Raw genomic sequence first — 21,879 nt, forward strand, 5'->3', positions numbered from 1 at the left:
GTGGTAGTGACTCGATACAATAAGTTATTTTTCACTACAAAGTAGGGACCCACCTCCTCAGTCTCTTCTGATACGGCGGACCTCCAAGCGTGGGTAAGGGAGGGGTCCTCTCTCTGCTGTTGGCTAAAACTACTAGGGGCTTCTTGAAGTTCTGCCACTATTTCCCCACATGATTTTTCCCCTGCCGTCTTCCGATATTCCTCCCTCTCATGTCGTTTTTCCTTTCGTGATAATCTTCTACGATCAGCTGGACACTCAATACAACTCTCTGCGAAAGGAGCCTCTCTCCACCAATCTGGGACCACCTTGTTATCTCTAACGTGATCCAACAACTCTTGGAAGTGGATATAATCTGTCCCAATGATACACTCCTCGATTAATTGGGGCATTAGTCCTACGGTTAGGAAATCCTCATAGGGTCCCCACACGATTGGAAGCACCTTTATAGGATACTGGACCTTGTCTCCGTGTATACAACATATGGTTACCCATTCTTTCTCCTCGGTGTCGTCCTGTATCAAGTCTTTTCTAATCACCGATTGGCTACAACCAGAATCAACCAGGGCGTATACTCTTTTCCCGTTAACGGTTATCGTTAGTTTAAATTTGAGGGCACCCTTTCCTGTACATAGTACCCTCCTCCTTGTCATTCCTATCTCCATTGGTTCCCCAGTATCCTGTTTTTGCGGACACATACGTGCGATGTGTCCCCATTCGCCACAATTATAACATTGGGGCCCCATTGTAGGTGGACCTTCTGGAAATCTTCGTGGTACTAGGTGGTCGGGTGGGCTTTTTACCAAGGTCTTTGGGCTCGGAAGAATTGGTTTAAGGATGTTTCGTGTCGGAGGGTTCCTAACATCAGTAGACCGGTGGAAAGCACAGGCTAGATCAATGGCCGTTTCAGTGTCCACTTTTGGGTGTTGCCTGATCCAGTGTTTTGTAGACGGTGGCAGACCGTCTAGGTATTGTTCTAGTATGATGGTCTTGAGAACCTCCTCTCGACTATTTCCTACATGGCCTAACCATTTCAACGCCAGATCTTTCACTCGAAAATAAAAGGTTCTAGGATCTTCATTGATTCCCCATTTGATTTTACGAAATTTAACTCGGTAAAATTCTGCATCATGGCCCACCCTTTCCAGTATACTAGTTTTTATGTCTTGATAAGGGGTGTCACCACCCGGGTTAGCGGCTTGGTATGCTGACTGTAGGATACCTGTGAGTAAGGGAGCAACGTACTGTCCCCACTTATCTTCGGGCCACAGGGCGGAGGAAGCCACTCTTTCAAAATTGGTAAAAAAGGACTCTGGATCCTCTCCCTCCTGGTATTTCTGTAGTACCAAACTAGGTACGTTCGGATGTACCTTGCTAGCGGCAATAGTCTCAGTTAGTTTTTTCATCGCGCTTTCATGGACTAACTGATTATTAGCCAATATGGTCGCCTGACTCTTCAGAGCAGATTGGAGGGCCTCCCGATCCTCTTTAGCTTCCCGCTGTTGGGCTTCCCAGACCAGCTGCAAATGCCGTTGCCCCTCCGCTAGCTGTTTGACCATGGTCTCTAAGGACGGACTTTCACTCATAGTGTATACTGTTTGGCCTGCCCGAGGGGGGGGGTTGAATCCCACTTCTGACACCACTGTAGCAGAGCCAAACAGTACAGACACTCAGTAGAGGCAGCTGGGGTTGTTCAGGTAAGTATTTATTTGTTGTTTTGAATAAGTGATGTATATGGTTCGGTACAGTGAGTTGAGGATTAGTTCTTCATTGAGCGAAGTTCGTTTTCCTAACGTGTTTCTCTCCCTCTTCTCCTTTTACTTGGTGTTTGACATCTCCTCTCGGGCTCCCGGGTTGCATATAGGGAAAAGAAAAGGATAAATATCGATGGTGAGTGGGATGACAGCCGTTACATACGTCCTTCGCTTAGTTATACTACTGGGGAATGGGTTCGGGAAGGGGGGGTGCGCCAGTGAGGACGGTGGGCTGTGTCTTTGTTTCCTTATCTCCTAAATGTGTTTACTTTTGGTCGTGCTCGTTACGTGCTCCTTTTGGTGCCCTCTGACTCCCTCCCTGTCCTCCCCTCAACCTGCCTCCCTCCCTTCCCCAGCTCGTTCCTCTTTTAAGTTGCCCCTCTGTTCGCCCACAAGGACCGTACCTTCCAGAGCCACGACCCTCCGGGGCCGTGGCTGGCTCTATGGTGGTCCCCTCGTTGCTCTCTGGTCCCCTCGGGCTCCGACGCCACTCCGCTTCCCCTGGCTTCGTCGTCCCAAGTTCCTGGACCGCGGGGCCGCCCTCCGTCTTCGGGGTTGTCCCTCGGATTGCGTGGCTCTCCTTCCCCGCCGTTGCCGCCGCCTTTCTCCTCGCTCGTAGCTTTCTCCGTCGCCGTCTCCTCGTCCGCCGCTTTCTCCGTCTTCGTCTCCTCGCTCGCCGCTTTCTCCGTCTTCGTCTCCTCGCTCGCCGTTTTCTCCGTCGCCGTCTCCTCCTCTCCCCCTTCCTGGGGAATCCACGGTCTTTGACCTCCCGCCGGCCAATCCGCTTTGGCCCCGTCATCGGTGGTTGTCAAGGCAACCTCCGAATGCCGTCCTCGTGGTGGACGCGTTCCCATGGCAACATGGGAACGCAACAACACTTGCTCTGCCGGTGCCGTGCCTCCGATCGGGCTGACCCGGTCACAGTGACCTTGTAGAGGGTCGCTGGGACTGTAAGAAAACAGTGAGGGTTAGAAAAATAGCCCACCCCAAGACCCTGAAAAGTGGGAGCAAAATGCACCTAAGTTCCCCAGAGAGCACAGAAGTCGTGATAGGGGAATTCTGCAAGGAAGACCAATACCAGCAAGGCAACAACAATGGATTTCCAGACGAGAGAACCTGTGGAACAAGGGGACCAAGTCCAAGAGTCACACTCAAGTCGTGAGTGGGCAGATGCCCAAGAAATGCCAGCTGAGGGTGCAAAGAAGCTGCCACCGGATGGTAGAAGCTGTGGATTTTGCAAGAACAAAGAGGACTAGGAACTTCCCCTTTGGAGGATGGATGTCCCACGTCGTGAAGAAGCTTGCAGAGGTGTTTCCGTACAGAAAGACCGCAAACAAGCCTTGCTAGCTGCAAGGGTCGCGGTTAGGGTTTTTGGATGCTGCTGTGGCCCAGGAGGGACCAGGATGTCGCCAATTGCGTGAGGAGACAGAGGGGACGCCCAGCAAGACAAGGAGCCCACTCAGAAGCAAGCAGCACCCATAGAAGTGCCGGAACAGGCACTACGAAGAAGAGTGAACCTGAGCTCACCCGAAGTCACGAAGGAAGGTCCCACGACGCCGGAGGACAACTCAGGAGGTTGTGCACTGCAGGTTAGAGTGTCGGGGACCCAGGCTTGGCTGTGCACAAAGGAAATCCGGGAAGAGTGCACAGGATCCGGAGCAGCTGCAAATCACGCGGTACCCAGCAATGCAGTCTAGCGTGGGGAGGCAAGGACTTACCTCCACCAAACGTGGACTGAAGAGTCACTGGACTGTGGGAGTCACTTGGACAAAGTTGCTGAGTTCCAGGGACCACGCTCGTCGTGCTGAGAGGGGACCCAGAGGACCGGTGATGCAGTCTTTTGGTGCAGAGGAACTCTGATAAGCTCTTGAATTCGTTATCTAAAGAATTCCCCAAAGCAGAGACCCTAAATAGCCAGAAAAGGAGGTTTGGCTACTTAGGAAGGAGGATAGGCTAGCAACACAGGTAAGAGCCTATCAGAAGGAGTCTCTGACATCACCTGCTGGCCCTGGCCACTCAGAGCAGTCCAGTGAGCCAGCAGCACCTCTGTTTCCAAGATGGCAGAGGTCTGGAGCACAATGGAGGAGCTCTGGGCACCTCCCAGGGGAGGTGCAGGTCAGGGGAGTGATCACTCCCCTTTCCTTTGTCCAGTTTCGCGCCAGAGCAGGGCTGGGGGATCCCTGAACCGGTGTAGACTGGCTTATGCAGAGATGGGCACCATCTGTGCCCATCAAAGCATTTCCAGAGGCTGGGGGAGGCTACTCCTCCCCAGCCCTGACACCTTTTTCCAAAGGGAGAGGGTGTAACACCCTCTCTCTGAGGAAGTCCTTTGTTCTGCCTTCCTGGGCCAAGCCTGGCTGGACCCCAGGAGGGCAGAAACCTGTCTGAGGGGTTGGCAGCAGCAGCAGCTGCAGTGAAACCCCGGGAAAGGCAGTTTGGCAGTACCCGGGTCTGTGCTAGAGACTCGGGGGATCATGGAATTGTCTCCCCAATGCCAGAATGGCATTGGGGTGACAATTCCATGATCTTAGACATGTTACATGGCCATGTTCGGAGTTACCATTGTGGCGCTATACATATGTAGTGACATATGTATAGTGCACGCGTGTAATAGTGTCCCCGCACTCACAAAGTCCGGGGAATTTGCCCTGAACAATGTGGGGGCACCTTGGCTAGTGCCAGGGTGCCCACACACTAAGTAACTTAGCACCCAACCTTTACCCGGTAAAGGTTAGACATATAGGTGACTTATACGTTACTTAAGTGCAGTGGTAAATGGCTGTGAAATAACGTGGACATTATTTCACTCAGGCTGCAGTGGCAGGCCTGTGTAAGAATTGTCAGAGCTCCCTATGGGTGGCTAAAAGAAATGCTGCAGCCCATAGGGATCTCCTGGAACCCCAATACCCTGGGTACCTCAGTACCATATACTAAGGAATTATAAGGGTGTTCCAGTATGCCAATGTGAATTGGTGAAATTGGTCACTAGCCTGTTAGTGACAATTTGTACAGAGGGAGCATAACCACTGAGGTTCTGGTTAGCAGAGCCTCAGTGAGACAGTTAGGCATCACACAGGGAACACATACATAAAGGTCACAAACTTATGAGCACTGGGGTCCTGGCTAGCAGGGTCCCAGTGACACATAACAAACATACTGAAAACATAGTGTTTTCACCATGAGCACTGGGCCCTGGCTAGCAGGGTCCCTGTGAGACAGTGAAAACACCCTGACATACACTCACAAACAGGCCAAAAGTGGGGGTAACAAGGCTAGAAAGAGGCTACTTTCTCACAAGGAGGCATTGTGATTCTTAGTTGTGAATAATATATAGCTGAAGCTACTCAACAACATTAGTTACAAGACATCATATGCAATGTCAGATAGAGAGACATACACCAGAAGTATAACATTTTTATGGGATAAACTAATGGACTAGCATGATAAAGGTATCCTCGAGTCGGAGGAGTACAGTTATTTAAAGAAGGAATATCCTAAATTGCTGGTTCTATATTTTTTGCCGAAAAACAACATTCCGGCAACATTAGATGCAAAATCCCTATATACTATTGATTTCTTACGAGCTAGAGCAGTCAGGTTATTGGAGCATACAAACATGATTGTGGGTATGATTAGATTGTGTCTAAAGAATATTTTTCTCTTTGATGGTAAGCTATACTGACACATTCTTGGAACTACTAAAGGTACCTGTTTCGCTCCCAGCTTTGCAAACTTGTTCCTAGGCTGGTGGTAGGAACAGGTTTTCAGCTATAACGAGATGCAGATATACTGTGATAAAGTAGTTTTACAGCTACGATTTATTGATGATTTGCTTGTCATCTGGAAAGGCTTTGAAGAAGAGATGAAAGAGTTTGTCAGTATTTTGAATAACAATGACAAGAATCTTACTCTTACCCTTATCACCAGTAAGACAAATAGAGAATTTCTTGATGTTGTAGTTGAAATTCACCAGGGAAGAGTGGAAACTCGGCTATTCAGAAACCCTACGGCAGGTAATGGTTTATTGCCTGCTATGAGTGGACATCCCAAAAAATGTAAGTGGAGTATACCTTATAGTGAACTTCTTAGAGCAAAGAGGAATAGCAGCATTGAGAATGCGTTCAAGGCTGAGAAAGAGATAATGATACAGATATTTAAAGACAGAGGATACCCTAATTGGGAATTGCAAGAAGCCTGTAGAAAGGTGGATGGTGCTACCCGAGATGAGATTCTGTTTTCGAAGAGTAAGATAGATACCCAAGGATAATTCCACTGCAAAAATGATCTTAACGTATAATAACAATGCCGGGACAGTGAGTAAGATCATATCTAAACATTGGGGTATTTGAGAAATGACAATATAGTTGGGAATAGAGTAGGAGTTAAACCGAGCATCACGTATTGTAAAGCGAAATCACTGCGTGATGCTTTGGTACATAGTGATATTACTATAAAATCTATCGACATGAAATATGGATTACAAGGTTTTTATCCTTGTGGATACTGCAAAGCATGTAAATTCAGTTGTGTGAAAAAGGAGTATACGACTACTGGTAGATATACACGCTCTATAAAGCAATTTTTCACATGTAGCACACAATGTGTGATCTATGTGCAGGAGTGTCCATGTCCCTTGCGATACGTGGGGAGCACAGTGTGTGCGGTTACATAATGTGTCTTAGGACACAAGCGAGCCATCGAACATGGCCATAAGAGATACCCAGCAGCAAGGCATTTTGAGAAATACCATTTTAAAGACCGTACTAAATTGGTATTTTATGGCATTGAACAAATCATCACCAATCCCAGAGGTGGGAATTGGGTTGCTCAATTGAGAAAGAGAGAATCTGAATTAATTATTGATCTCCTGACCTTGAAGCCCAGTGGCCTTGATCTCGATAAGGAACTTAGGGGGTTATTACAACTTTGGAGGAGGTGTTAATCCGTCCCAAAAGTGAAGGTAAAGTGACGGATATACCACCAGCCGTATTACGAGTCCATTATATCCTATGGAACTCGTAATATGGCTGGTGGTATATCCGTCACTTTACCGTCACTTTTGGGACGGATTAACACCTCTTCCAAAGTTGTAATAACCCCCTTAGTGTACATTTACAAACGTAATTAATTAACTTTGCAAATTCTACGTGCAGCAGTATATCTATATGTATTAGAGATATTTTCATTTGCAATTGTATGTTTGTTGTGGTCTTTTACTTTACTGAAAGTAGAAATGGGCTGTTGATATGTTTCTTCACGTCGGTTGGTGAGCACATTTTGTTTTTATAAGCGATCCTTCAAATCACAGGTGCTGGCAATTTATGTAATAGGGTAATGTGTGGGGAAGTGGGTAGTCATATAAATCAATCTTTACTCATATATATTTGTTCATCTCCACATTTAATGTTCTCAAGAATATATTCTGAAGTCTATTTGAGTTATGTAAATTTCAGTAGTTTGCTTCCTAGGGTTGAGCCAATTAGTATTGAATTCATTCTAGAGGGTAGAGATTGTGGCTTCTAATGGGGCATCATGAAATGGTTCACTTTTTATAACTGGGAATGTCAACCTATAGGTAATGGTAATAGGTAAGTTCATTAGATATTGTTGTATATGGTGGATATATCTTTGAATGTGTTCCCTACATTGTTTATATTTTTTAATATTGATGACATTTTTAAAGATATTTATATAATTAATCAACTGATGGATTTGATGCTATTTGCGAAGTAATTGAGAGATGATTGTAACAAGTATTTAATTCAGTACACAGTTAAACATGAAAACATGGTGCTTGCTATTGTATGCATTCGGCATAAAGGATTTGCCTATGCGAGTCCGTTTTCCCTGTTTATGTGTGTCTCGTACTGTTTTTTACGTGATTGGCACATCACAGAGATTATGTAAGTAAGGCCTTCGGTTCAGCCAAAACGCGTCTTGAAGAGTGATGAATGTTTTTGTGATCATTTCAACAGCCGTGTGAGTGCTTTCAATTTATATTTTGGACATTATATATATATATCTTTATATATTCACTTACGAAACAAAGAAATTAACCTGTTATAGTTAGAATTATCTCAAGTAACTACAACTTGTGCCCTAAGGTAATTAAAACTCGTGCATATGCCATGCACATTTGTTTAGTCAAAAACTTTACTACAAGCATTACAATGATATTATTAATTATGTTACCAAAGATGCCATGAGTGTTGTGATTTTTGGTGTAATTAGCAATGCATGGCGAGGGCGTGAGTTATAGTTACATTAGGGTGCGAGTTACAGTTACATGAGATAACTAACTGTAACTGGTGAATTTCTATGGTTTGATTCATTTAAAATGTGAGGCTATGTTTTTTTAAATTCTATTTCCTAACTATAACGTCCCTGTAACCTATGTTTTTTTTTCAGTGAATTTCTACGTTTTTTTAACATAAAGTAATTTTCATTACTATACGTTAATCCAACCACGTTGGCAGAGGACAGAGATTAAATGCTTCAGCAAGCACGGAGCTACTGTCAAATCAACTCCATGCTTCATGCTTGCTGAAGCAATGGCACTGACGTGGGTCCCGTGCTCACTGCGCCACTGGATTCAAGCTATCCTGGCTGATGAAAGGTGATACCCTGAAACGGTCCGAGGATGCTTGTTTCCGGTCCGGGGTGAACCTGGCTTGGCACTTCGGGCTGGACTGTTGCCACGGGGCACAGGGTCAAGACTGATTTACATATGGCTGGGTCCAAACTGGGGTGGCATGGTGAGCAAAAAAACGGTGGATTAAACCCTTATCTTTGTGACTGGGGGTGAATGTTTGCATTGTTTAGCATTCATCCATCATCTGTTCTTTTTGCAACAGGAAAAGGAGTCACAACTTTTTGCAAAAAGGCCACCTTGGTCCTCAACATCAGTTTATATGGGGAAAAAGAGTGTACATTGGCTGCCCCAAGAGAGCCTGAAGTTTGCCCATGTGATGAGCTGAAGGAATTACAAAAACACAGCGTTCAGTTTCAGAAGACGCAATGAGCAACTGTGCACTGGCTCGAAGGGAATACACATAAGAAAAGTCAGAACCAAACTGGAATGTGGCATCACAAATGGTTTAGGGCAGTGGTTCCCAACCTGTGGTCCGCGGACCCCCAGGGGTCCGTGACACATTCCGAGGGGGTCCGCAGGCCTGGGCTGGGAGGAAGGCACTTCTCCAGCTGGGGCCTCTGACAAACACGTGCATGTGTGTTTTCATATTTATTACTTCCTTTGTTGAGCAGTTTTAAACCACTGAAAAGCTCCTTGTACTGCAAAAATAAAAGCGTCAAGCTAACTCAAGTGATTAATGTATCTGCTGGAGAGAGATGGGAGTTTTGTGCAGTGGCAGTTTTGACTCAAAGGTAGCGCAGATGGTTAATATGCCTGCTGCAAAGAATGTGCATCATGCAAAAAACAGTATTTTATGTGCATGGCACAGTGGGTTACTGCTTTTGTCACAGAGATTCTTTTGTTACTATGCAGTTCATAATCATAATCTAGCACAGTGAGCTGTGAACTGCCATTAAAGAGCTGCATGCAAACCGCATGGCACAAATTAGAAAGTTGTTTTGTTCCTAGTCTTTCATTTTCCTTATGCTGCTAAAAAGGTTTGCTTGTGTAGAAATACATTCTTATTGCTAACGCTGTGCTTAATTTGTGCTTGTTGTTTCCGGTGCTGAGCACCGGCACTTACTTTTGAGGGCCGGGCTTATTCTTCTGCCTCAAGCATTTGCTGTGAGCAAAAGACACATATGGGAAAGACGGAGGTAGGGAAAAATGAAAAAGCGTCACAAAGGGAGAAAGTAGAGAGCTGCTAGAGTGAGCTGAAGTGGCAGGGAGTGGCTTTATATGGATTGAAGAGGCCCAAGATGGTTTAGGATTATGCTGCCTCAGTATTCCGTGCACCCACATTTAATTGCAGCAGCCACATGTTTAAGAGGAGGGTTTTGGGCACCGGCACGTTTTTATTGACAAATTAAGCACTGTGCTAACGTCATTGCTAATCACTGTGCTGTGTTCTGAATCCTAAGTTTGTGCTTCTCCGGACCAAGCACTCTTAGAAAATGCCTGCCAGTGTGGATGACATGTGAATCCTACATCTTGTAGTCCCCTGTAAAGTGCCCTGACACCCTACAGGTGTATGAGAGGTGCTATAAAACAAATGAAGTACATGTGACAGAGAGGCTAGGGAGAGATGAGAGGCCCTTATGGTTTACTTCCTTTCCCCTTCACTTATTTATGTGAAAAAGCTTTCTCAGATCTTGCATACCTAAAAAATAAAAACAGAAATCGCTCTGGAAATGTAGAATCTGACCTGTGGATTCACCTTTCCTAAATAAAACCAAACACTGAAAAGGTAGTTGCCGAGATGCAGCGTCAACCGTCCTAATAAAATGTTTTGATTTTTGCATATTTTTTCAATATAAAATAATTTTATCTTTAGTAATTTGAGTATTTCTTTGGTGTGTACTTGTTATATTTTTTGCAAATTACTGTTTTAATGTTTGAAAATAAAATCGTACAAATTCCTGGGGGTCCCCGGCTTCCAGTAATGATTCATTGGGGGTCCTCAGGAGTCAAAAGGTTGGGAACCACTGGTTTTTGGGGGAAACGTGTATTAAACCTCTTAGGAACCTCGCTAAATGCAAAAAGGCTGTAAGGGCCGACAAAAAACCCTAAGGGGTGCCCACTGCAAGCTGTTCCAAAGAACAAACAATAAGACATCCATCTGCTTGGCTTTTAACTGGTCTGTGTAGTTGACACACCAGGCCACAAATCTGTTCCAGCACCTGGAGTACATGGGCCAGGCAGGAACGATAACATCCCAAACCTCAGGAGGGAGGACGAACACAGTCAACTGGGGCCAACCAAGCTCCATAAATAGAGGTGTAGATTGCACAGGTATGGGTGCAGAACCCTGACTTTCTGCTGTGACAGAAGATACTACCAAAGCAGAAGCCCGATAGGGGGCCGGAGGGTCATGCCGAGAAGTTCCCTGTATTACCCTCTTCTGACCCAATCCACACTCATTAGGATGACTTGGGACCGGCCGTTCCCGATCTTCTTCAGGTGTCCACTAATTGTCCCTGACCCATCTTATGCGATTGATTGTTAACAGAAACACTTCTTGTGTAATCATTGTGGTGTGATTCACACGCTACTCGTAAATAATCAGGCAGGAAGCAGAGTGGCTCGCAACAGTTTAAGTGAGATGGTAACAAAGCCACATTAAACAGCACCCAGCAGCTCCCTGTTCTTCTCCAGCTGTCAACATTCCCCGCATTCTCATTCCTCCCAGAACAATGACACACACATATTCCCTGCCTGTAGGGGTCAGCAGAGAGACAAAGCATACGTTGCTCAGTGGGTTGTGTATTGGTTGCAGTCCACTTGGATTTCCGACACCAGAAGCACACAGACTGAGTTCTTAGTGCCAAGTGGTCGGAAGATCGAACCCTTTGACTTTAAGAGGTCCCGAGTACTATCAAGCAGGCAATAATCTGACTGAAGACCCTTTTGGATCCTGTCGGCCCAAAGACGCGCCACATGGAACCGAAAATGTGCTAAAGATGTGCAGTATAGCCTTCCTAAAGGCATCAATTTGTTGTTGACCCGGGTGACTTGGGGTGCATTGGAATCAACTGTGCTTCTCTGTGAATTGGAAGCGGGACCAAATAGTGTGTTGAAGCGCTCACAACCTCTCTGGAGGTGGGTTGCTTGGATGGGGAAGAATACTACTTGGCTTTACAGTTTTTTGGTCAGCTTAGATTTTGACTTACCAAAAGACTTCGAGCGTCATGAGGACCAGTTGCAGGAATGATCTCAGGTGTGGGACTGGGTATAAGCTCTCGACTTCAAGTGGAACGGATCTTGCACAGTTTGTTTTGGTGTTCGGTAACATACAGCTTCACTTCACATTCCCAGATCATCTTCGGAATTATGAGGGTGCATTCCTCACATGACTAGGGGTAGTGTCCCAAGCCCAAACACCAAAGGCATACCTTGTGTGGGTTTGTCATAGGCATTTGCTTGTGACAGCCCTGTAATGGTTACATTCCTGGCGGTTTTGGAGGGACATAGTTCCCTTGCACACTGGCTGAAATTTTTTTAGAACAAAAAACTCATCCACCAATGAGGAAATAGAGGAGAGGAGCTCTCTACCCACATTTGAAGACGTGGAAATAAAGGAAATTACATCAGTGTGCAGAGGTAGTGCTTATATGTGTCTTTTTCACTTCCGGACAGAACAAAATCAACACAGAGGAATCTGCAATTAGAAGTATCCACCAGAAATATGGAAAACTGAAAATGTAACTGTTCAATTCTAAGTGTGTAAATCCAAATGTGTTACACCCAATCATGACCCCACCCATTATTAACAGTATAAATCACTCCTCCCAGCATGGCTTCTGCTAAATAAATACTAAGCCACACATAGAATGGAATGTTTCTCAGTACACTTTGATGAGCCAAAATAGTGGTTCCTGAAATCTGTTGAGACCTTCTCTAGGGGGAGAGGAGAGCTTCACAGACATGTAATACCTGGAGCTTTGGGCATCCGGCCTGAAGGGCTTCGATGGAGAGATCGAGGTAATCTGTTCCTTGCTTGATCTCTGTGGTCACTTCCAGGAACCGCAGCTCAGAGCAGCATCCACTCTGGAGAAACAAGTATTGCGAGATTTAGAGAAAATTTTACAGTACTTGACGCTTAAATCAATGGCACAAGAAAACGTGTGAGGAGGAAACATCTTCAAGGAGCTGGATCACAGTGGCGTATGAGATAAACAGATGGGAGCTATGACCCACTGCACAGAACCCACATCTCTCCACACAACAAGATGTGCACCCAGGCAACCGCTCAAGGCACTCATTAAAGGGAGTGCACAAAAACACAGCAGAGCTCATGCTGCACCAAGTCTCAATATTAAAATACTACTAGTACAATACTACACTGTCTTTGCTTTAGACAGTTGAGGTTGTTAATTCACTATTCAAGCATGCTGTAAAATAAGATAATCAACAGAGAACAGCCGCGGTGCCACTAATGTGAATGCACAGATCAAAGAACAAGCATTTGCCATGCAACGGGTCTCGCATTTGCTCGAGTTAGCGCTATTAGCGTTGTAAATTCCTAACTGGACTTTTCTTGCCACATACATTGAAACTGAAAAGTAAAGCAGTTGACGTAAGCGAGCAGATTCAAAGTGCAACATGCATGAGAGTGAAAGAGAGACACAAAAGAAAAAAGAAGTTCGCTCGCAGTCAATGTATCGGCAAGCGTGCAATTATCCATGTAACAGGGGCAGTCTGCAACGCGGTAATGAAACCGCCCCAAGGAGGGACAAACGTACAGCATTTATCAATAACAAAGGATTTTTGAAAGGCAAGCCCACGAACAAGTGAAAGTGATGGGCGTGTGGTGGGCGTGGTTAAAAGCCTGAGTCTGTGCTTGAGAACCATAACACATGTTTGTAACCTGAATTCTTCCAGTGAGTAAAGGCATTTATGTTCCTTGTAACTGGCCTGTAGACTAGTGACCAGAGATCAGCTCCTTGTTTGAAACCTTCGTGTAGAAAGAAAATTAAGAAAACAAACTTGATTTATTTCTTCCCGCTAGCGATCAGCCTTTGCGTCTTTATGCCCTGTTAACATTAATCTTTAGTATTGCTGGACCTCAAATATAGCTTTGACAAATGATCACAGTGCAACTCCAAAGGAAACAGAGAATTATGCAGATTACAGTCACAAGAAGTGAAACAGGTACTGAGAGCTCAGGATGGGTAGGGGAGCAAGTGGGAGGGTGGACACGGAGTAGGTCAGGGAGAAGATCAGAGGGTGGATGCCAAGTGGTAAGGGAGCAGGTGAGAGGGTGGACGCCGAGTAGGTAGGGGGAGCAGTGAGAGGGTGGATACTAAGTGGGGACCGTAAGGTGCCTGAAAAGGAAAGGGCAGGTGACTAATGAGCAAAGACCACAGGAGTAGTTGTACAAGCAATGGTGAAGATGTGGTTAGTTCCTGGACTCCTTTCTGAGCCGCAGAAGGTTAGGGTGAAACTAATGCTTTGAAGAGGAGATTCAAAAGACCACAGGTGTGGAGCAGGAATGTCTTACCCAAAGCTTCAGTCACAGATTAGTAAAGATGGGCTTCCCTCAAGTCACCAATCTACAAGCATTCCGTAGTCTTCTTATCCCACCACTCTTGACAAAGCAGCATCTGCGCCTATAACCAACTTTCTTCAGTACTAATACTTCATAACCCCACTGCAGCATTTCATTCTGCTCTTGACTTTGTTGAGCTTTCCTCAATCATAGCTTTACTATCACAGACCAAATGCTCACCTCCTTGTCCTCCAACCTATCACTCACCCATTGACCTCTCGACCTTCTGGAGGTCTTCAGGGCTTGGCCCTGAGACATTATCTCCTTCTTTCTTTTGTTCTTATCATTTCTATGCTACTGACGCACTGATTCTTCTTTCCAACCTTCACTTCTAGCTTCCAGTCAAAATGTCTGACTGCCTGACAGCTCCTGGTGGCTTGATGGCCCCCGTAGTCTTTCTCACAAACATTCTTATCACATCACCATCTGCCAGAAATCTTTGAGTGTATTTAAAACCCAATACGAACACCACTGTTATGACTGATACGATTTCAAGGTTTCAGAAATTGTTAAATATGTCCTTACGGATCATTCCACATAGATAACTCACTACTTTCAGCACTTGTTCTTAGGAAACAGAATTACTGCAATAATGAACCAGTTCCTCCTCATTTCCAAAATTAAAAAGTGCCCCAATCTTTTTATTAAGATTCTATGCAATCTCCAAACACTGACCAACCTCTCTCAATACCAACATCAAAAAATGAGCAGTATACACTCATCCTTAGCTTCAAAGTCATTAACTGATTGTGCCCTTGTCGCGTGGGCTCTCATTATCCTAAATGAGACTACTGGATTTCTAGGCAGCAGGATCGATAACGGTGTGGGGGACTGACTCTGACCCATGTGTAAGGAACTCTGTCACCCTAAATCCGGTTTTTGCTCCGGCTAACTAGCAGTGCCTCATTTCTCCCATGGGGAAGAGATGATTGGGCAGCCGAGCGCATGACATCTTTGGAACTTCTCAGGGAAGTCGTGGTCACTCAGATCCAAACCAACTCTCTCATTTACAGTATGATCTCACATACAAATGACAAAGGCAGTATACGTTTTATATAATGTTTTAATAACACAACTGCATTTTAGATAATAAGGCGTGAGCCGCAATAACCAGAACCATACAACACAGTAGGATTGAAATAGTCACCAGGAGAGTAAAACATAAGAACAAAGCTATCATCGTGTCTAATAGTTTCTACTCTCCCTCTGCTTGTTCTATTTCGAGCACAGCATGTTAAGCTTCTAACTTGCCTTTCTGAATCACTGGGGAGAGATCAGCCCTCATACCTGAGCAAAGGCCTGTGATCTTGGTTCAGCATCTGCAACGAGGCAGTCAGCGTCTAGTTGTGGTTCCCTGGTCGGAATCTCCCTCTTGCGTGTATTGGGACAAGGAAGTGTTTTTATAACTAACATGTCAGCGTGATCACAAAATGTCCCTACGCAGAAATGCCAAAGACTAAACTCCTACCACGTCTATCGGCAATGTACCAGACTATGGGGGTCTTTCTGACCCCGGCGGTCAGAGACCGCCGGGGCCAGGGTCGGCGGGAGCACCGCCGACAGGCCGGCGGTGCCCCGCAGGGCATTCTGACCGCGGCGGTTCGGCCGCGGTCAGATGCGGAAAACCGGCGGTCTCCCGCCCGTTTTCCGCTACCCTTTAGAATCCTCCATGGCGGCGGAGCGCACTCCGCCGCCATGGGGATTCTGACACCCCCTACCGCCATCGTGTTCCTGGCGGGTCTCCCGCCAGGAACAGGATGGCGGTAGGGGGTGCCGCGGGGCCCCTGGGGGCCCCACTATGTATTTCAGTGTCTGCTATGCAGACACTGAAATACGCGACGGGTGCAACAAAGTATTTATAGCAAAGTGCACAGAGGCTCTAAGCTGCAAGCAAATTAATAAAATATATCCAGGGCAAAGTGCACAAAGGCCTAAAGCCTGAAAGCTAATGCACAAAGGATCGTAAAACTAACCACACTATCCGGAACGATTACTGGATATGGGAACCCATGCAAACTTAGATCTAAAAACATAAACTTTACTTTTAGCCCTAAATCTCCAGGTGAAGATTCTGTTATGGTAATATACTTGGATGTCAGTACACAAACTATCTCCCAGTCGAGTTACGCTCAATATTCTCTCTGTCCCTCCTTTTAAAAGTGCCCTCGGACTCACTGCCTTAAACCTAAGTGCAAAGACAACACATTCTCTGACCTAAACTTGTCAAACCGCATTCTTAATGTAATTATGTGTATACCATATCTGTTTTTGTAAGTCTATTAGCTGGATAAGATCATCATATAGATAAATCCGATCTCCTTTTTTCTGAGTTTTTAATCCAAACTGCAACTGACCTTATGTACTGTGCTCCCGTTGCTCTGAGCTGCATTTCTTGTTGAAAATATTACTGAGTGGTCAAGCAAATAAACAAATGCATAAATACATGACAGCGTCCTGGGTAGCTCTGAGGGTCTATATTCCAAGGAAATTGATCCATTTTGTGCCTGAAAGTGTCAGCCAAGAGCCCGAGCACTCCAGCAGCTTCAGGGTCCCCCCACCTGTGCTGTTTACTGAAGCACAGAAGCCCTTATATCAGGGTTGACGACTTAGGGGACTAAACAGTGTTGACACTAAACAGGTGGCCTAACACCTGATGCTCATCCACCTATATCAAAAGACGGCTAACCCAGTACCTTGGTGGCTGCACCCAGAACCACTTGTTTTCCTTGTTATCTGATCACCAAACTGAGTTAAGGAGCTCCCTGGCCGCTTTATGGCTATCTGTTTATCTAAAAATGGCTGAGTGACTACTCCCTGAGGTAGTCATCCATTTTGAGGTCACAGCTCCCTTTTCCAGGACAGCTTTGCTCCTGGGATTCATCATACTACCATTTCATTTCAAGACTGGTGGCTACCATTATGGATACCATCTTTTAATGCCACTCCGGCAGCACATTTAAAGAACCACAACATAAATCTAGAACCCTCCTCCGAACACACTGCCTCTTTTAAATGCTGCTCCTGTGGAGATGAGTACTACCTTTTTGTTTATTGAAAGATATTAAGTCAAATTGTCAATCAATAATTAGAGTTGTAGAACATTTAATAGGAAGTTTTGTAATATAAACATTTCAAATTTTTAGAAGTGAGCTTTTATTACAATATGTTAGAATTTTATTAAGTAGTCTAAATGTTATGTTGATAATCTTAACAATGTTGCTAATCTTAAAGTAGAGTTAGCATTTAATTGAATTATTCTGTAACGTTTTTATAACAACAGATTATAATAAGAGTTTGTGTTTTGTTCTAACTGACCGATTTTGGGTGTCCGTTTAATTTGCATTTCTGAGACGCGTGTTTAAATTTTGCGTGTGCGTTCAGAGTTTTAACTGAATTTCAGCAGGTTGTGTTGCATGCGTGGCAGAGTGGGCATTGCATGGTGCCTGATTTCCTGCTTGTGCGTCCCGTTGGAAGTCGCAGAGCACTCTGCTCATGCTGAAGAGTTACGCTTGCGGGACAAGAACCAAAATTCAGTGCAGCTGAGTGTCCATTTTTGCACTCGCTTCTCTAAGGGTAACGGAAAGCTGTTATTGGCCAATAAAGAAACGCAAGATTTGGAGGTCATTTTTCTTTGAGAAGCAATACATTGTTTAATGGGAAACTACTGAACAATTTATTTGATGCCGTTGTGAGTAACAGAATACATTACGAGCAGTTCATGAGGAGGTGGCACGTTCTTTAGAGGGTTTAAAAAAGTCTATTTAGCTAGAAATAGAGATTTAAGTAATTATTAGGAGTTATCAAGTAGTGTTTGAAGGGTTTAAAGGTAAGGGACTAGTTGCTAGTAGAAGGTATTTTTGGACTATATTAATTGTTTAAGGAGCGGGACTAACTTATTATGGAGGATGAGCAGGGTTGCAATTCAGATTTTTCTGTAGCTAAATTAAAGGAGGAGACAATTAAAAAAGTAATACAGCATGAGATGAGGGAGCAGGTAACAGAGACAATTATGAGGGATAAAAAGAGGAAGGATAGGATGGAGTATTTTTCTGTATCAGAGGAAGATGAGGGAATTAAGAAATGTGGGAAAAGATTGAAGAGAAGAAAACATATAGAAAAATTTACTGTGCCAAAGAAAAGAAAAGACGGTTTAAACAACAACAGGGAAGGTGTCCTCAGGAGAGGTGTCCTTAGCAACACGCAGACAAGAGGAGTCCATAGCGGCACACAAGGAAACATTGTTTAAAATGACACAGAAATTGATGAGTTTGACAGAGAGGCAATACGTCGGGAGTTACCAGCAGATAATAATAACAAATCTTTTGAGTATTTATTTGATTTGCATCAGGATGAGAATTTTCAAGATTAAATTGAAGATATAGAGAGCTCAGGGAACGTAGAGACTCTGAAACATCCACAGTGCAAGGACATTTTTTCACCCTATAATATACGGCATCCACGTAGTGGGAGAGTGGTGGCCCATGGAATACACCAGTAAGTTCATAAAGGAATGGTTAATAAAAACATTAGATAAGGAAGTCAGGAGAGTTCCTAAGGCTGAGGGTCCCAGACCAGTTACTGACGAAAAAGCGTGTACAACCCCAAATTTAGATTCAGAAATCATTCGTTTTTCATTCGGACTGGGCATAGATCCACGAAAAAAGGGCTAGAACGTTCTTTGAAACAGTGCGAAGATAAGTTGCTAGATGTACTAGGATTAATAGCCAGGATTTTCGATATGGCGGAAGAAGCCAATATTAATAAAATCAAGGTGGACCTTGAGTTACTCCAGGGATGGAGTCAAAGAGCGATTGTGTTTTTAGGAAATGCCAATGCAGGATCACTGGAGGAAAGAAGGAAAGCTATATTATTGAAGATAAGCCCTAATTTAGGCGATATGGCGGAAAAGGAAATGTGTTTAGAGACAAAAGGTTTATTTATTGGAGAAGGCTTCATGAAAAGTTTAGGAAAATGTGTGTCAACTTTTACCACCTTAGACAAAACAGAAGTAAATATGCGTAAGGTTTTTGAAAGTTATGTTTTTGTAAGGGCCAGTAGATGGGGAACATCAACTGGTCAAAGAATATGGAGGTCCAGTAGCAAGCTGGCCCTCTATGTGGATGTGAATACCATGTAAATGGCCCAGGGGTTCTCAAGTGAGTGGACAGGGTTGCTATGCAATACCAAAGTGCTCTGTCTAGGGATAGTGTGGCCGAGCAGCTTTAGGCTTAACACAGGAGAGTGCAAGACACCTACAAATACCCACAGTAGACACACGACGCAAGAAGATCCAACCAAATTTATAAAAATAGCAAGTAACTTTATATATGTTTAGGCTCCAATGAAAAATTGTTCAGGTTAGTACGTTTTTAAATAGGAATTCATTTCACTCTTAAAAGTGGAAACAGTGCAGTTTCTGAGTTCTGCACTGTTATCTTATGAGAGGAAAAACAAGTTCTCCAAACAGGTAGAGTACAGCGATTTACAAGACCAATCTCCAAGAGTTAAGGTGAGTAGTAGGCAAAGTCTAAGGCAGCACCCACAGTATACCCTCAGTGGTATGGGGGTGGCGGTTTGCACAGGGCAAAACAATGTCGGGTGTCCATTGCGGTCCTATGGGGATCGGTCACTGCGAAAAGAGGCTGCAGGCTCTGGCCAGGGGGCCAATCTGGCTGAACCAACAGCAGCGCTCAGGCTTCACGATGCGCAGGCAGGCGCTTTTGGTCCTGTTCTCCACGGCCCAGGGGTGACGGGTGCAGAGGTGTCCTTAGGTGTTGGGCTTTTCTGACTGGAGCGTTCGCAGAAGAGGGGGGCTCATGCAGAGACTGCAGGCGTCATTGGGGAGTCGAGGAGGGGTGAAACGACAATGGACCTGGACTCTGGAGGGCTGGGGAACTTTGTAGGCACTGGTGGTCCACTTCAACTTGGGTCAGGGACGAAGGGTGCAGTGATGACTTCAGGTGCTGAGTTTTGGTGGTTCCAGAGGCTTCAAAGTCCTTTCCTTTGAGTTTGTTGAGAATAGATCCACTATTCATGGGAGGTCTCGAGTCTTTTTTTAAAGCAGTCAGTCCTTCCGAGTTTCTGGAGTCAAAGCTGTAGAACGAGCCAACTTTGGTGCACATTTTGATGAGGGATGCAGACAGGCTGGTGGGGTTGGTACCAGGTCAGCTGCTTCTTTTCTTCATTCCTGCTTTTACGGCTCTTCTGTGTCCTTGGTCTTCTTAGGTCTTCAGGATCTGCTTCTCTGGTGCCAGAGGCTCCCCTAAATACTGAATTTATGGGGCGTTAGGGATGTGTGGGGTAGTAGTCTATGGGCTACAGAACCTTAGGGTCACTACAACCCCTATATGACCACTTCCTGTGGGATGTGGCCATAACCCTGTCCCAGAATTCCTAGGTATGCCATCTCAAACATGTCTGCCCCTTAAAAAAATCGCTTCCACCTCGTAGTAGCTCACTTAGGAAGGCTAATCAGCAAGTCATACTCTGGGAGGGGGTGTTACACCCTCTTCCCAGACAGGCTTTTGTTCTGGGCCTCCGGAGAGCAGAATACTCTCACCCTATGGGGCAAGAACGGTGTACAGGTGGCAGGCTGGCAGAAACCTGTCAGTGAGCACACCAGAGTCTGGTAGGGTTTCAGGGGGGTACCTCTACTGTGCTCTCTGAGTGCATGTATTGGTAATCCAACACTGACATCAGTGTGGGTTCACCAATACAAGATGCTTGATACCAAACAACCCTATTGTCAGTGAAGCCATCATGTAGTTGTGAACTCATATTGACCCGTGTCCAGCACATGCATTTAAAATGGCTTCCCTGGTCACTTACCATGACTGGGAATTGACAAAGACATAGCAGGGGCATATCTGCTCGTGCAAATATGCCCTCACATGTTGTAGGAAAATGCCACTGTTGGCATGGTTACCCCCTAACGTTTTGCCTTTTGTTGATGCCAGCTTTGATTGAAAGTGTACGGGGAGCCTGCTAACCCGGCCCCAGCACCAGTGTTCTTTCCCTAAATCTGTACCTTTGTCTCTACAAAGGGCCCTGTGGTCAGGGTAGGTCTCTAAGGGCTGCAGCATGTATTATACCGCCCTGGGGACCCCTCACTCAGCACATGCACACTGCCTCACAGCTTGTGTGTGCTGGTGGGAAGAAAAAGACTAAGTCGACATGGCACTCCCCACAGAGTGCCATGCCCACAACCCACTGCCTGTGGCATAGGTAAGTCACCCCTCTAGAAGGCCTTACAGCCCTAAGGCAGGGTGCACTATACCACAGGTGAGGGCATAGCTGCATGAGCACTATGACCCTAGTGTGTCTAAGCCAGTTCTTAGGCATTGTAAGTTCAGGGTAGCCATATAGAGTATTTGGTCTGGCAGTTTGTCAAACATGAACTCCACAGTTCCATAATGGCTATACTGAATACTGAGAGGTTTGGTATCAAACTTCTCCGCACAATAAATCCACACTGATGCCAGTGTGGAATTTATTGAGAAATGCACACAGAGGGCATCTTCGAGATGCCCCTGCATGCCAGCCCAACTGCTAGTGCTAGGCTGACTGGTCTCTGCCAGCCTGCCACTTCCAGACCAGTTTCTGGCCACATGGGGTGAGTGCCTTTGTGCACTCTGTGACCAGGAACAAAGCCTGTCCTGGGTGGAGGTGCTTCACACCTCCCCCTGCAGTAACTGTAACACCTGGCGGTGAGCCTCAAAGGCTCAAGCCTGGTGTTACAGCGTCCCAGGGAACTCCAGCTAGTGGAGATGCCCGCCCCCCAGACACAGCCCCCACTTTTGGCAGCAAGTCAGGGGAGATAATGAGAAAAACAAGGAGGAGTCACCCCTTCAGCCAAGATGACCAGAGCTGAAGTGACCTCCTTAGAAAATCCTCCATCTTGCTTTGGAGGACTTAGCCCAATAGAAATAGGGATGTGCCCCCCATCCTCA

General features: G+C 45.4%; 1 protein-coding gene across 4 annotated transcripts in view; it reads right to left on the reverse strand.

Moving 5' to 3' along the window:
• Window positions 1–21,879, reverse strand: part of FBXL6 (F-box and leucine rich repeat protein 6) — a 108,226-nt gene that overhangs the window by 32,110 nt on the left and 54,237 nt on the right. For all 4 annotated transcript variants that reach the window (XM_069221109.1, XM_069221108.1, XM_069221106.1 and 1 more), the window contains exon 7: window positions 12,316–12,429. In XM_069221109.1, the coding sequence (XP_069077210.1) occupies window positions 12,316–12,429 (114 nt within the window). The remainder of the gene's footprint in view (window positions 1–12,315; window positions 12,430–21,879) is intronic.

This window comes from Pleurodeles waltl, chromosome 2_2 (assembly GCF_031143425.1).
Source record: "Pleurodeles waltl isolate 20211129_DDA chromosome 2_2, aPleWal1.hap1.20221129, whole genome shotgun sequence".
Taxonomy (NCBI): domain Eukaryota; kingdom Metazoa; phylum Chordata; class Amphibia; order Caudata; family Salamandridae; genus Pleurodeles; species Pleurodeles waltl.